The 12833-nt window shown below is 32.4% G+C and overlaps 1 protein-coding gene across 1 annotated transcript; it reads right to left on the bottom strand.

Annotated features, from left to right (window-relative positions):
• Positions 1-4404: 4404 nt before the first annotated feature.
• On the bottom strand, positions 4405-9434 carry LOC136986168 (heparan sulfate glucosamine 3-O-sulfotransferase 3B1-like). Its single transcript, XM_067283651.1, has 2 exons — positions 8707-9434; positions 4405-5058 (listed from the first exon to the last, which is right to left on the bottom strand). The coding sequence occupies exons 1-2, from the start codon at positions 9153-9155 to the stop codon at positions 4440-4442; spliced, it is 1068 nt and encodes a 355-aa protein (XP_067139752.1). The 5' UTR covers positions 9156-9434; the 3' UTR covers positions 4405-4439.
• Positions 9435-12833: the final 3399 nt, after the last annotated feature.

Below are 12833 nucleotides of genomic sequence, written 5' to 3'. Positions count from 1 at the left end.
TATTTCACAAATCTCAATCTCCTCCTCGTGAACGACACTTTAAATATACCTTCCCCACATTTCACGTAAAATTTTCGTTTTTAAAATGCATTGTCCTGTAAGAACGGACTGTCGCGAATATAATCATTTGCCAATACGAAATCGCGTGCATTTTATGGTTCTAATGACGCCATAATGGGATTTTTGCTAACTTCATGCTGACAGAACCGCATTAACATCGATCATGCTTTTCACATTTCGCTCTAATGAACGCTAAGATACATCAGTAACAAATTTATTACACTAGTAATCTGCCGGACAGATTAAAAAACTACATAAACTTAAAATTTCATGAAATTTCTTAGTAAAATCTTACAACACGATTATAGAAAGTGTTCGAATTCCATTAAATTCGTACTAAATTGTTGCAAGTATGACGTTTTCCACACTTATAACTTGACTAATGCAAAGGGTGTAAAGGAGGTATCCTGTATCTGACAGCAGGATAATGATCGGGAGGTGTGTAAAGAGGATGACAGTAGGAATTGAAATCAATATATTTTATAATGGTGTTCTTTCCCTCTTAAAGGGCTACTCAGCAGAAAGAAAGGTGATTTCATGTAGTAGAAAAGAACTTTAAATGTCCTTTCGATACAAGTTTGTACTTCAGAAGATCGAAGATAAATATTCAACATTAAGAAAGAAAGTATTGGGTTCGTGATACCAGTGTTTTTCTAATATTGGCACCTCCAAATTGATGGATTTTTTTTTCTTGTGGCATCTCTACTACTTTATACACTTTGTACGTGTTTTTATAATGCGTATTAATTAGTTTAATTTTGTTTGTATGTGGCAACGCATGTAGGCGATCTGTCGAGGGGGTTGTCTCCCGGGACGACTTTCTATGAGACTCTTGCCCCTATTTAGGTGTTACTGACGTAGTGAAAGCCCGGAAAATTTCACGTGGCCAATACGTCAGCCAGGCGCAAATCCGCACCCAATTACCAGTGTTCGGTGGTTTTATTTACTCGGCCAAGTGTGGACTATAGTTAGTTTGTGTGTACAGTTCTTTTAATAAAATGGTTACAAAGGTATTAAATAATTTATAATTTTAATTACATATGAAAATATACGTAAAACATGTAAAAAGCGTTTAGGTATACCCTACTACTACATGGATCGAATACAGGAGAACTCTTCAGGAATTTCGCTGGGGGTGGTCCCTCTATCTTCCGCCATCCATCGTGGACCCTGCCGAATTCACAGTTGTATTAGAAACGTATCTTAGGGGCGAAAAGTCCTCTGCCCTGTGGCACTAAGAACCCTTTATTAAAAAAAAAAAAGGAACAGTACTTGCTACTTAAGACTTAAACCTGGATCATTCACATTACTATTGCTTAAGATTTAAAGTTTTTATATAAACTGTAATTACTTATTTTACTCTCTCCGTCCTGTGAGCACCAAAAGGGTCGTCTTTCAGGTTCGGCCAGGCGCGTGGGGTGGTCGGATGGTGACGTATAAGGAACGTAATCCCCGGAAAAAGTTTCTGGAGTTATTCTGACTCCATTAAAGTTTTAATTCGTTATCATTATCACGAACAATATCTAAAAAAAGGCTAATATCTATTTTAATTAAGTTGCCTTGTCTAATTTAAGTATGCCTCCAATATCCAAATTTCTTTGCTGATCAAATTTACTAAGGTCTAGTAATGGTCTCAAATGCCTCGTATGAACAGTTTCCAATTTTTGAATATCTCTTTTGGCTACAATCCAGATCTCAAAGCCATAAGAGAAGTGATATGTAGTTGCAATTTGGTCCGGCTGGACATTTATTTTCTGAAGTGTCATTTGATTATTCCATCGATTTTATTACATTTATGCAATTTAATATCATTTTTATCTAAAATCAGCTTTTATTTATTCGGTTCCTCAACCATTAACACTTTAAATGTTATTTGTAGGGCTTAACTAAGTTACATTCTCTGATTATTTTGTTAATACAGACAATATTAAAAGACAGTGGAGTGATAAGAGAAGACCAGTGTAAATGTGGTTCCTACTCCAAAAATCCATAAAAGATGTGAACAAAACTAATAAATTTTTCGATTATTTTAGTTATTTTTACATAAAAGAGCTCTCGAAATTTAGTTTTCTACGTTCGGAATCCGGGTGAAACGTCTCTATCCGTGTCTAGGTGACAACATTCCTTCTGTTAACTCTTTATTGATCTCTATATAATCCGGAATTTCTTATATCTTTAAAAAAAATAAATAGAATTTCATTATTTTAAATTGATTTAAAGCTAAAAATCAAGCAATAAAACATTAAAAAAAAGACTTATTAAAAATTTAAAATTACAGTAAAACCTGTCTAAACGGAAAAAAAATCGTTACCGTACGATTCCTTTTTACACAGGTTTTACTTCACGTAATATTAAATAATAAAAAAGTTAATAAATAAATATTAAAAATATAATTTAAGAATATTTTTTTTCTTTGTTTATTTACATATTATTTTATATTATAAATATTTAAAAATTCGTTTTAAATATTGGCTTTAGCTGTAATCAAAAAACTTTGTTTTATAATTTCTTAATTAATTTTATAAATTACAAATTATCTTAAAAAATTATTAATTTTTTCCTCCTATAAAAAAATTTCCCTTCGTTTTATTAAACAATCTTCTCAATTTTATGTTATTTGTTGCCTTTAATGATACACCCAATTCGTAACTTGCAATTACTTAAGTGATTCTTTCTTAATTATCCAATTAAAGTTACCTTTTGGGGTTAAGAGCTGTACTTTAATAGCCATTAAGTGTTTTTATTTTATTGCTTTGCTCTTTCCCTCTTCCTCTCAATCGATGCTTATAATCTTCTATGAGCATTTTTCCTTTCTTCGAAGGCATGAACACAGATTTTATTGAGAGATAGGGGGTTTTTTAAATGAGTTATTTGCGCTCTTGGGTATTATTTAACAAATAAAAACATATGACAATTTCATTATTGAGTTTTGAAGTGTTCGTTCATCAATATTTAAAGCCTGGGAGAGATTTGCACATAAGCTAAACCAGCATTATGACTCTATCTATAGCTTAGGGCCTCGTATTTTTACATATATCGTTATTTGGTAGAGGGGAAAAGGCCTGTTATAACTTAGTCTAAGTCCTGCCCTGCTGAAAGGATTATCAGTATTTAGGATCATTTTAAGGCTTAAAATATTCATGTTAAAATATTCATGTTTAACATATACTCAGAGCTGGACTTAGACTTGTGGTCCTTATCTATAGTATACATCGGGCCTTTTCCTCTATCGAAAACCTACATGTAGAAAATATGATGCCTAAGCTATAACAGGCCCTTCTCCCCTACACCAAAAATACATGTAAAAATGCAAGGCCCTAAGCTAAAAGCTCGTAAAGCCAGGCCCTAAACTGCAACTGGTTTATAACGCGCCCAAATCCCGCACATTCTTTATTAATCGACACTAAAACACAACTTATTCTTTACGTTAAAAACAGTAAATTATACATAAAATAAATTAATTAAAGGGGTGTTCGACTTAAACAGAGCACGATCAAACACGAGAGGCCGCGCGTTATACGGTAGCGAGGCGATCAATTTCCATCAGTAAAGCCAACCTCTATAATTAAATCATTAAAGAAGGTGTTCAATAAAGTTTTTACTGTACTTTAATTGCTGTAATAGGGTGGAAGGTTGCATGGACAGATAAGCGAAGTCATAAAGGTGCAGAGGGAGATTTCGTTATGCAACAGTAATTCGCCCATTTGTACACATAATGATCAATGAGCAAGAATCGCAGATAACTAAAATCCCAGTTGACATGGACTGACACATCTATTTTGTCTGATATTGGCAAATGACACTGGACCAAGTCATTTGACAGATGAGGCCATTGTTCTCTAGAGACACCGGACACAGTCGAGTGAAGTCTGGGATTTTCAAAATGTTCCATTCATTTAAGTAAATTTTATTATTATTATTATTATTATTTATTAAAACTTCCGTTAAAAAAAAACGGTAAAATAATTTTCTTTTAATTTACTTAGAATTATCTTGTTAAATTTAATTGTAATTTAGATAATTGTGTTTATGTTTTAATGCTTTTTTTTCGTGTTTTTGCGCGCTTTAAAAATAATTACTTCCGAACCTCTGAACAACGGCCACTGAGAAAATGCCGTTGTTTGGAGGTTATAGCTTGTATGAATTACAAAAAAGAAAAAATGGCCGCCGTTTAGAGGTGTCCGTTATTGGAGGTCGGTCCGTATTTTGTAAGTTATTAATAGAAATATTTGATTAATAATTCATAAAATACATTTAAATTCAGGTAACAAAAGAAACAAACAAAATTATTACATAAAACTTAAAATTTTTAAAACTTTCTTTAAATTTCTTTACATATCAATTATTATTATTTATTTATTAATTATACTTATTATTCTTTAAGGCCATTCAAAATTACGGCCTACTATTTGATAAAATTTTACATTAAAAGGTCTATAAAAGTCTCTTAATCTCTGAATGGTAGAAGAAGATATGGTAGGATGGGTCCTGCCTTTAGTTTTACCTAAACAATGAGGATTACCATTGCCCTCGGACTTCTTCAAACAAGGGAACCCCTTAGTTTCATTAAAATAAAAATGTTTATCGCTGATAATTCTTTTAATATCTAAAAAATCTTGAACACGTGCCATCTCGCCCGCGGGATCATTAATCAGATTCTCCCCGCTTACAAAGTGTATCTGCCTCAATGTAAAGAATCTCAGCCACCAATCTAAATATCGAGCGTACACTCCCAGTCGTATGGCACTCCACGTGGTGTCAACTAATCCTGTTGAAGCATTCAGTAATGCTAGTGTATCGAAAGTTCCAGTATCCTGTTTCTTGCTGGCCGTCTGCGTGTAGTCGGAAATAGCTCTTGTGACGGGATCACGAACAACAACTAACAGTTTAACGTTGGGTGACATGGCATGAATTCTCTCAGGTACCTCTTTAGTTATGAAATAGCTGGGAGTCTTCTCCATGGTGATCTGTGTGGCCAATGTTGGTGGCATCTGTTGCCTAGAATAGAACATAAGAAAAAGAAAAAAAGATTATACTTTTCAGTGTTAATTTCGCCTTCTGGGGGTTGCGGGTTGCTTGTAAATCTTTTATCTATTTTTAAGTTAAAACAAAGAGGAAAGGGAAGAAGCCACGCTCGTTTGCTTCTACTGAAAAATGCCATTGTTTTAATAAATAGAGATCTTATTCGCGACCTCTAGCGGGAATGTCGAAAGCTCGCGTGGAGATTTTTAGCGAGTAAAATAACTAGAATGCCTCTTTATTAACAGAAATAACATTAATTTACGGGGATAGTAGCCCCCTGACATTAATTTATTAAGGGGGCCACGACTCTAGATGATAAAGTAATTTTTAAAAAGTCATCATTAAATACCATATTAACTAAAATAATAGTCTGTATGCTTGTGTATAGGCCTACACTTTCAACATTAGCCTAGACATAGTTAAATAGGGCCTCGCTTCATCCCCAAAAAGATTTAACATCCAGTATTATCTGATGGAGAATTTAGGGCCTTTAATAAATCCTTTCATACGTTACACTCGTCATTCATCCTCCTCCTCGTGTAGGCCCTACTTTTTCCTGTACTTAACACAGAGATAAGTAAAGATGCCCTCCCTTAAAATAAATCTGATCAAACTAAACTATAACCTTGATAAAAAGCCAACACTTAAATACATTTGAAAACTTATTTCCAGTAACAACAACATTATAAATTTAACAGATAAGAAGATAATAGAAAATTTTCAAAAAATTCTAGAGATACTCAAAGTGAATTATTTTCAAGAAAAGCCCCAGAGAAATAAAAATAGAGGGGGGTGGAAGAAGTTCCTTACAAAAACACAATTCTTTCTTTTTCCTCTCTCTCTCTCTCTCTCTCTCCTTCTTCTCCTTCTAAGAACGAACCTTACAAAACAAGCAAGTTTTGGACCAAGCGAGAGAAGGAAAAATAGAAAAATCTAGCGACTTGTATCGACCCAACTTTCCTCCCTTTACTAACACAAAATGGGAATGCCAGTCGCACATAATGTTGCATTTTATCTAATTTCTTTCTTCATTTCTTTGCCACATTATTTATTACACAAATAATTTAATTTCTTTCCTACAATTTTCTTTATTTTTTTTTTTAAATAATAATAATACAACAGTTTAAATTCATTAGAAAATCATGAGCTAAAACCAGTTTCATTGCTTGCTTCATTAAGAAACAGGCATTCACACTTTAATTTCCTATATATTAAATCAATGGGCATTTTACAGTTTGACTGCCTATTTATCATGCATTCATAGTTTTAGTACTTATTTAATAAATAAAATAATCAAGAATTTATAGTTTCATTGCCTATTATTACAGTTTTAGTACCTATTTATCAAGAATTAAACCTATAAAGTGCCTGTAATATTACCTAATATAGGCATTTTACAACTTCAGTGCTTATTCACAAAATATTAAGCCTATAAAGTGCTTAAAAGAGTACTTATTATAGACACACTTTATAATTTCAGTGCCTATTTATTAAAAGTGAAGCCTGTAATGTGCCTATAACAGTACCTGTTATAGGCATTTCACAATTTAATTGTCTATTTATCAGAAATTAAGCCTGTAAAGTGTCTGTAACAGTAACTATTACAGTCATTTCAATTTAAAAAGGCATTTTTATTGCTATTTATTAAAAATTTGGCATTGCTGTACTTATTATTTCTTCAGGAAATGCCTATTTGTAAAATATATATATATATATATTTTTAATTAAAAGAAAATATTTGTGAATAAGTTTAATTTAATTTTAATTAATTTAAATAAAATTTTATCTTAAAGGAGATTATAAACAATTTAAATATTTGCTTTAAAAAATTTTTTAAAGTTCAGCATCAATTTTTAATTATAAAAACATCAAATATTGATGTTATACAATTACTTTATGTAGCAGAATAAGGTAGGAAATTCATTTTAAAAAAAAAAATTGATTTAAATGTTGAAAAATTGATAAATTAATTGGAAATTTCAGAAAATAAGTCATTTAATTTTATTGTAAAATTGTTTTTATAGAAGATAATTAATTAATTATACTTATTTTAAAATATTTTTTACTATAAAAATCTGCATAAGGTACCTAAATTTAGTACAGCACAGCAATCCAGCTTGTTGAATTTAGATCATTTTTACTGTTATTTGGCATTAAAAATCTGTATAAAAAACTCTATAAATGTTTAAAAATTAATAATTACCACGCATTAATTAATTAACTTTACTTATTTCTTGCATATTTTACTATAAAATTCCATTTAAAGTATCTAAATTTAGAACCCGCGCTACTCAACGAGCTAAATTATAAATAAACTGTAATTTTTTACACTTATCTGACAGTAAAAAAAAAAAACGTAAAAACACATAAAAACGTTACAAACGTTTAAAGAATTTAATTTTTGAACGGAAATTAATATTTTTTCTTACGAAAACTTCATCTTTTCTTGCCAAGGTTCACGTTCTAAGTCACGTATTTTCGTGTTTAAAATTCATATGTTTTTAATAAAAAAATAAAATAAAATTGATTTTAATATTCATAATATACATTTAAATTTTTCGGGTGTAGCTCGACATTGTGTATTGATGAAAAAATTCAATTTTCGCAAAATGATTTTTCAAGGCAAAATGCACATATATTGAATTTTTCAATCTTCCATCAAGAAGAAGAAGTAGAGGGGGAGGGGCGGAAGAATAAAAATATAAAAGAAGAGAAAAAATCAACTCGTCTCTCTATATAAAATGGGTCTTTTAACATTCTTCTCGTCAAACTGAGTATAAAATTTTCACTAAAAATAAAATACAAGCCATAGAAAACCATATAAAAAAAATGAAGAAGGGGAAAAAATGTATTCCCCTCTTAAACATAATTAAAATTCGATTCCGTAAAGAATCGGAGTGTTTAGTTATTTACAGCATTCCTAATTTTAATTAGAAAGTTAATTAAAATCAATTCTTAATTGCTAATTAACAGAAAAGAAAATTAAAGCTCTGACAGTATTGATTCTTGATATATCCTGAAGCAAAAAAATAAAAGAAGAAGAAGAAGAGGAGGAAGAGGAGGAGGAGAGGAAGGATAAAAAAAAAGATCTGTACAAAAATTTGTTTTTAAAAATTTTACTCACTTTTATATAACATAATAACGTTACAGTCTACTGAAAATAGCAATAAATCAACCCCTCCTTTAACTTTGACACGTTAGAAACAAATTTATATTGATAAATTACTGATAAAGATAGAACCTTAGAACACGGGAAAAAAACATGTAAACTGATAAATATCGAGCCTTGAAACATGTAAAAAATACGTCACGTGATGAATATTGAGCCTTATAGTAAGAAAAATGACAAAGATCGAGCCTTATAACATGTAAAATGGCAAAGATCGAGTCTTAGAACACGTAAAAAACACACAAAATAGTAAAGATTGAGCGTAACATGTAACGAGGTAAAGATAGTAACACTTAAAAGACGTGTAAAATGATAAAGATCGAGGCTTATAAGACGTAAAATGGTAAAAATAAAGCCTTGTGACAAGTGAAAAGAACACGTAAAATGATAAAAGTTTAAGCCGTAAACGCAGGAAAACAAAACTTGTAAAATCACAGTAAAAATATGACATTTACCTGTACCATTCCATCCCACGGCGATAATACCTATCAAAGAAATGAATTTCAGGACCCGGCGCTCTTACGTCAGGATGCAAACGTAAGAATTCCAAAAGGGCTCGAGTACCGCACTTCTTAACACCAATAATTAAAGCTTGAGGAAGTTTCCTTAAAGGATAACCGGATGCCGAATAAGTTCTGTTAATAACCTTCCTATCATTTTCTTCTAAGCTGTTTGCTTCGATCCTTTCTTTAATTCTTCTCGGAAGCCAACTACGGATAACATAATCGGCGTGTTTGGTCGGCATCTTGCGATGCTTCGAAGGATCTTGAGGAGGCTTGGAAGATTCTAAAGGTGCGTTACAGCAAAAATAGATGTACCAGCTGTAGGACAGTAAGAGAGAGCACGTTAGCGTTAGAAGGGCTAAAGTATTTGGTACACTACGCTTGGAGACACGCCTCTCCATGTCTTTTTACATGCGCCTCATGTTGTGGAGGTTCACACCTATCCGTACCTAAGGCAACAATCATCGCTCATATTTTTGACAATTTTTGTTTTTTGTGTGTTTTTTATGACCACGGCCTCCTCCTCCGCTGTTTCATCGCTGCATTTTTCTAATCCGTAGAATCCCAGGATTGTATTTTATCCCGACGGACATTTTGCACGTATCCTGATAGATGCTGGGTGTAATTTTCTGTAGGAGAACGGATCGCGCAGTTGCCAGCTGTACGAAGTTAACCTTACAGATAGCGTTCGATCAATAAGGGTCGGCGGCCGAACGGCGCACGGCTAAGATAGCGGCGCCTCTAGTGGCTAGAAGTGGAAACCGAAATGACTCAATCGCCTGCCGGTTGATCTTAAACGATACTCCTGTCTAATTTGGACTTATATTATTAACGTTAATTATTTTAAAGGAAGTTTTTTCGAACTTGAATCATTTAATCACTTTATAATTTTTATTTATTTATTTATTTTTTAAATTTGATTTATAGATATATCCCATAATCCTAATGGAACGATCATGCGCTGTTAAACATGTTGCCAGAAAAAAAAATTGATAACAATAATAATAATAATAATAATTCGAATTTTTCGCTGAAATTTTTTGTTTTTATTTATTTATTTATTTATTTTTCTTAATTTATTTATTTATACGTTAAATTTTTCTTCGAATTTTATTTTATTTGCTTGTTTTTTGCCGATATTTTTTTTTCGTTTTATTTGCTAAATTTATTGAAATTCGTTTATTTCTAATTAAAAATAGTCTTTTTTATTAAATTTTTACTTTTATTTGCTAACTTTTCTTCCGAATTTTGCTTTCATTTTCTAATTTCCGAATCAAATTTTTTATTTATTCATTGATTTTTGTTTCAAAGTTTCCTGTTTTTTTCCTCTTTTGAATTTTTAAAACTATAAATCAAGTCTCGCTTTGAGCTTTTTTTTATTGGTTCCCCCCCTAAAATTTTCGTATAAGTCGAACCTTCTATAATGGCTACCTCCTTACAAAGACCACCTCTAAAACGGCTGCCATTTTTTCGGGAATGTTTTTTTTTAATGCATCCAAATATAACCTCCTAACAACGGCCATTTCTTATGTTCCCGTCAGTGGCCGTCGTTCGGAGGTTTGGCAGCAATAATTTCAATTTCTTCAATTATTGGCCAAATTTTTTTCGAATTTTCCCATGTTCGTACCTATCAAATCCCTCCTTTTATTCTTCTTCTACGAATTAAATAACTGAATTAGAATAAAATTAGTTGCTTTATGCATCCCATAAAACAAGAAAATACAATTTTATGTGAAAAATAATTAAATTTAATCATGTTTTAATTCATTTCTTTAAAAAAAAGCGGAATTCGGACATGCTTTCCAACCGGTAGATTGCCAATCTTTTCTGGATTCCTGGATTCTCTATTGTATTTTTTTTTCACATTTTATTATAGTTTATGCATTTTTGCAGTTTTCTAAGGTTGAAGAAGTACAGTACCTCATAAGTACAGTACCTCTAGCACGTTAGAAGATTGTTGCAGTGTTCTAAGATTGAAGAAGTACCTCAAAAGACTGTTCTGTAGTACCATTAGAAGATTACTGTACTGTTCTAGGTTGAAGAAGTACTTCAGAAGACTGTTCTTTAGTACCTTTAGAAGATTGCTGTAGTGTTCTAGGTTGAAGAAGTACTTCAGAAGACTGTTCTTTAGTACCTTTAGAAGATTGCTGTAGTGTTCTAGGTTGAAGAAGTACTTCAGAAGACTGTTCTTAAGTACCTTTAGAAGATTGCTGTAGTGTTCTAGGTTGAAGAAGTACCTCAAAAGACTGTTCTTTAGTACCTTTAGAAGATTGCTGTAGTGTTCTAGGTTGAAGAAGTACCTCAAAAGACTGTTCTGTAGTACCTTTAGAAGATTACTGTACTGTTCTAGGTTGAAGAAGTACTTCAGAAGACTGTTCTTTAGTACCTTTAGAAGATTGCTGTAGTGTTCTAGGTTGAAGAAGTACTTCAGAAGACTGTTCTTAAGTACCTTTAGAAGATTGCTATAGTGTTCTAGGTTGAAGAAGTACTTCAGAAGACTGTTCTGTAGTACCTTTAGAAGATTACTGTACTGTTCTAGGTTGAAGAAGTACTTCAGAAGACTGTTCTTTAGTACCTTAGAAGATTGCTGTAGTGTTCTAGGTTGAAGAAGTACTTCAGAAGACTGTTCTTTAGTACCTTAGAAGATTGCTGTAGTGTTCTAGGTTGAAGAAGTACCTCAGAAGACTGTTCTTTAGTACCTTAGAAGATTGCTGTAGTGTTCTAGGTTGAAGAAGTACTTCAGAAGACTGTTCTTTAGTACCTTAGAAGATTGCTGTAGTGTTCTAGGTTGAAGAAGTACTTCAGAAGACTGTTCTTTAGTACCTTAGAAGATTGCTGTAGTGTTCTAGGTTGAAGAAGTACTTCAGAAGACTGTTCTTTAGTACCTTAGAAGATTGCTGTAGTGTTCTAGGTTGAAGAAGTACTTCAGAAGACTGTTCTTTAGTACCTTAGAAGATTGCTGTAGTGTTCTAGGTTGAAGAAGTACCTCAGAAGACTGTTCTTTAGTACCTTAGAAGATTGCTGTAGTGTTCTAGGTTGAAGAAGTACTTCAGAAGACTGTTCTTTAGTACCTTAGAAGATTGCTGTAGTGTTCTAGGTTGAAGAAGTACTTCAGAAGACTGTTCTTTAGTACCTTAGAAGATTGCTGTAGTGTTCTAGGTTGAAGAAGTACTTCAGAAGACTGTTCTTTAGTACCTTAGAAGATTGCTGTAGTGTTCTAGGTTGAAGAAGTACTTTAGAAGACTGTTCTTTAGTACCTTAGAAGATTGCTGTAGTGTTCTAGGTTGAAGAAGTACCTCAAAAGACTGTTCTTTAGTACCTTTAGAAGATTACTGTACTGTTCTAGGTTGAAGAAGTACTTCAGAAGACTGTTCTTTAGTACCTTTAGAAGATTGCTGTAGTGTTCTAGGTTGAAGAAGTACCTCAAAAGACTGTTCTTTAGTACCTTTAGAAGATTACTGTACTGTTCTAGGTTGAAGAAGTACTTCAGAAGACTGTTCTTTAGTACCTTAGAAGATTGCTGTAGTGTTCTAGGTTGAAGAAGTACTTTAGAAGACTGTTCTTTAGTACCTTAGAAGATTGCTGTAGTGTTCTAGGTTGAAGAAGTACCTCAGAAGACTGTTCTTTAGTACCTTAGAAGATTGCTGTAGTGTTCTAGGTTGAAGAAGTACTTCAGAAGACTGTTCTTTAGTACCTTAGAAGATTGCTGTAGTGTTCTAGGTTGAAGAAGTACTTCAGAAGACTGTTCTTTAGTACCTTAGAAGATTGCTGTAGTGTTCTAGGTTGAAGAAGTACTTTCAGAAGACTGTTCTTTAGTACCTTAGAAGATTGCTGTAGTGTTCTAGGTTGAAGAAGTACTTCAGAAGACTGTTCTTTAGTACCTTAGAAGATTGCTGTAGTGTTCTAGGTTGAAGAAGTACTTCAGAAGACTGTTCTTTAGTACCTTAGAAGATTGCTGTAGTGTTCTAGGTTGAAGAAGTACTTCAGAAGACTGTTCTTTAGTACCTTAGAAGATTGCTGTAGTGTTCTAGGTTGAAGAAGTACTTCAGAAGACTGTTCTTTAGTACCTTAGAAGATTG

Source organism: Centruroides vittatus, unplaced genomic scaffold (assembly GCF_030686945.1).
Source record: "Centruroides vittatus isolate TY-2023 unplaced genomic scaffold, ASM3068694v2 scaffold_1014, whole genome shotgun sequence".
In the NCBI taxonomy this organism is placed as follows: Eukaryota; Metazoa; Arthropoda; class Arachnida; order Scorpiones; family Buthidae; genus Centruroides; species Centruroides vittatus.
The sequence above is the reverse complement of the archived record's forward strand: the minus strand, read 5'-3'. Positions and strand labels throughout refer to the sequence as shown.

Excerpts from the sequence above, each read along its gene's own strand:
- LOC136986168 (XM_067283651.1), bottom strand. The coding sequence starts at position 9,155 with ATGGAGAGGCGTGTCTCCAAGCGTAGTGTACCAAATACTTTAGCCCTT. Across the intron at positions 5,059-8,706 it reads CGTGGGATGGAATGGTACAG|GCAACAGATGCCACCAACAT; the intron begins GTAAATGTCATA and ends GTTCTATTCTAG.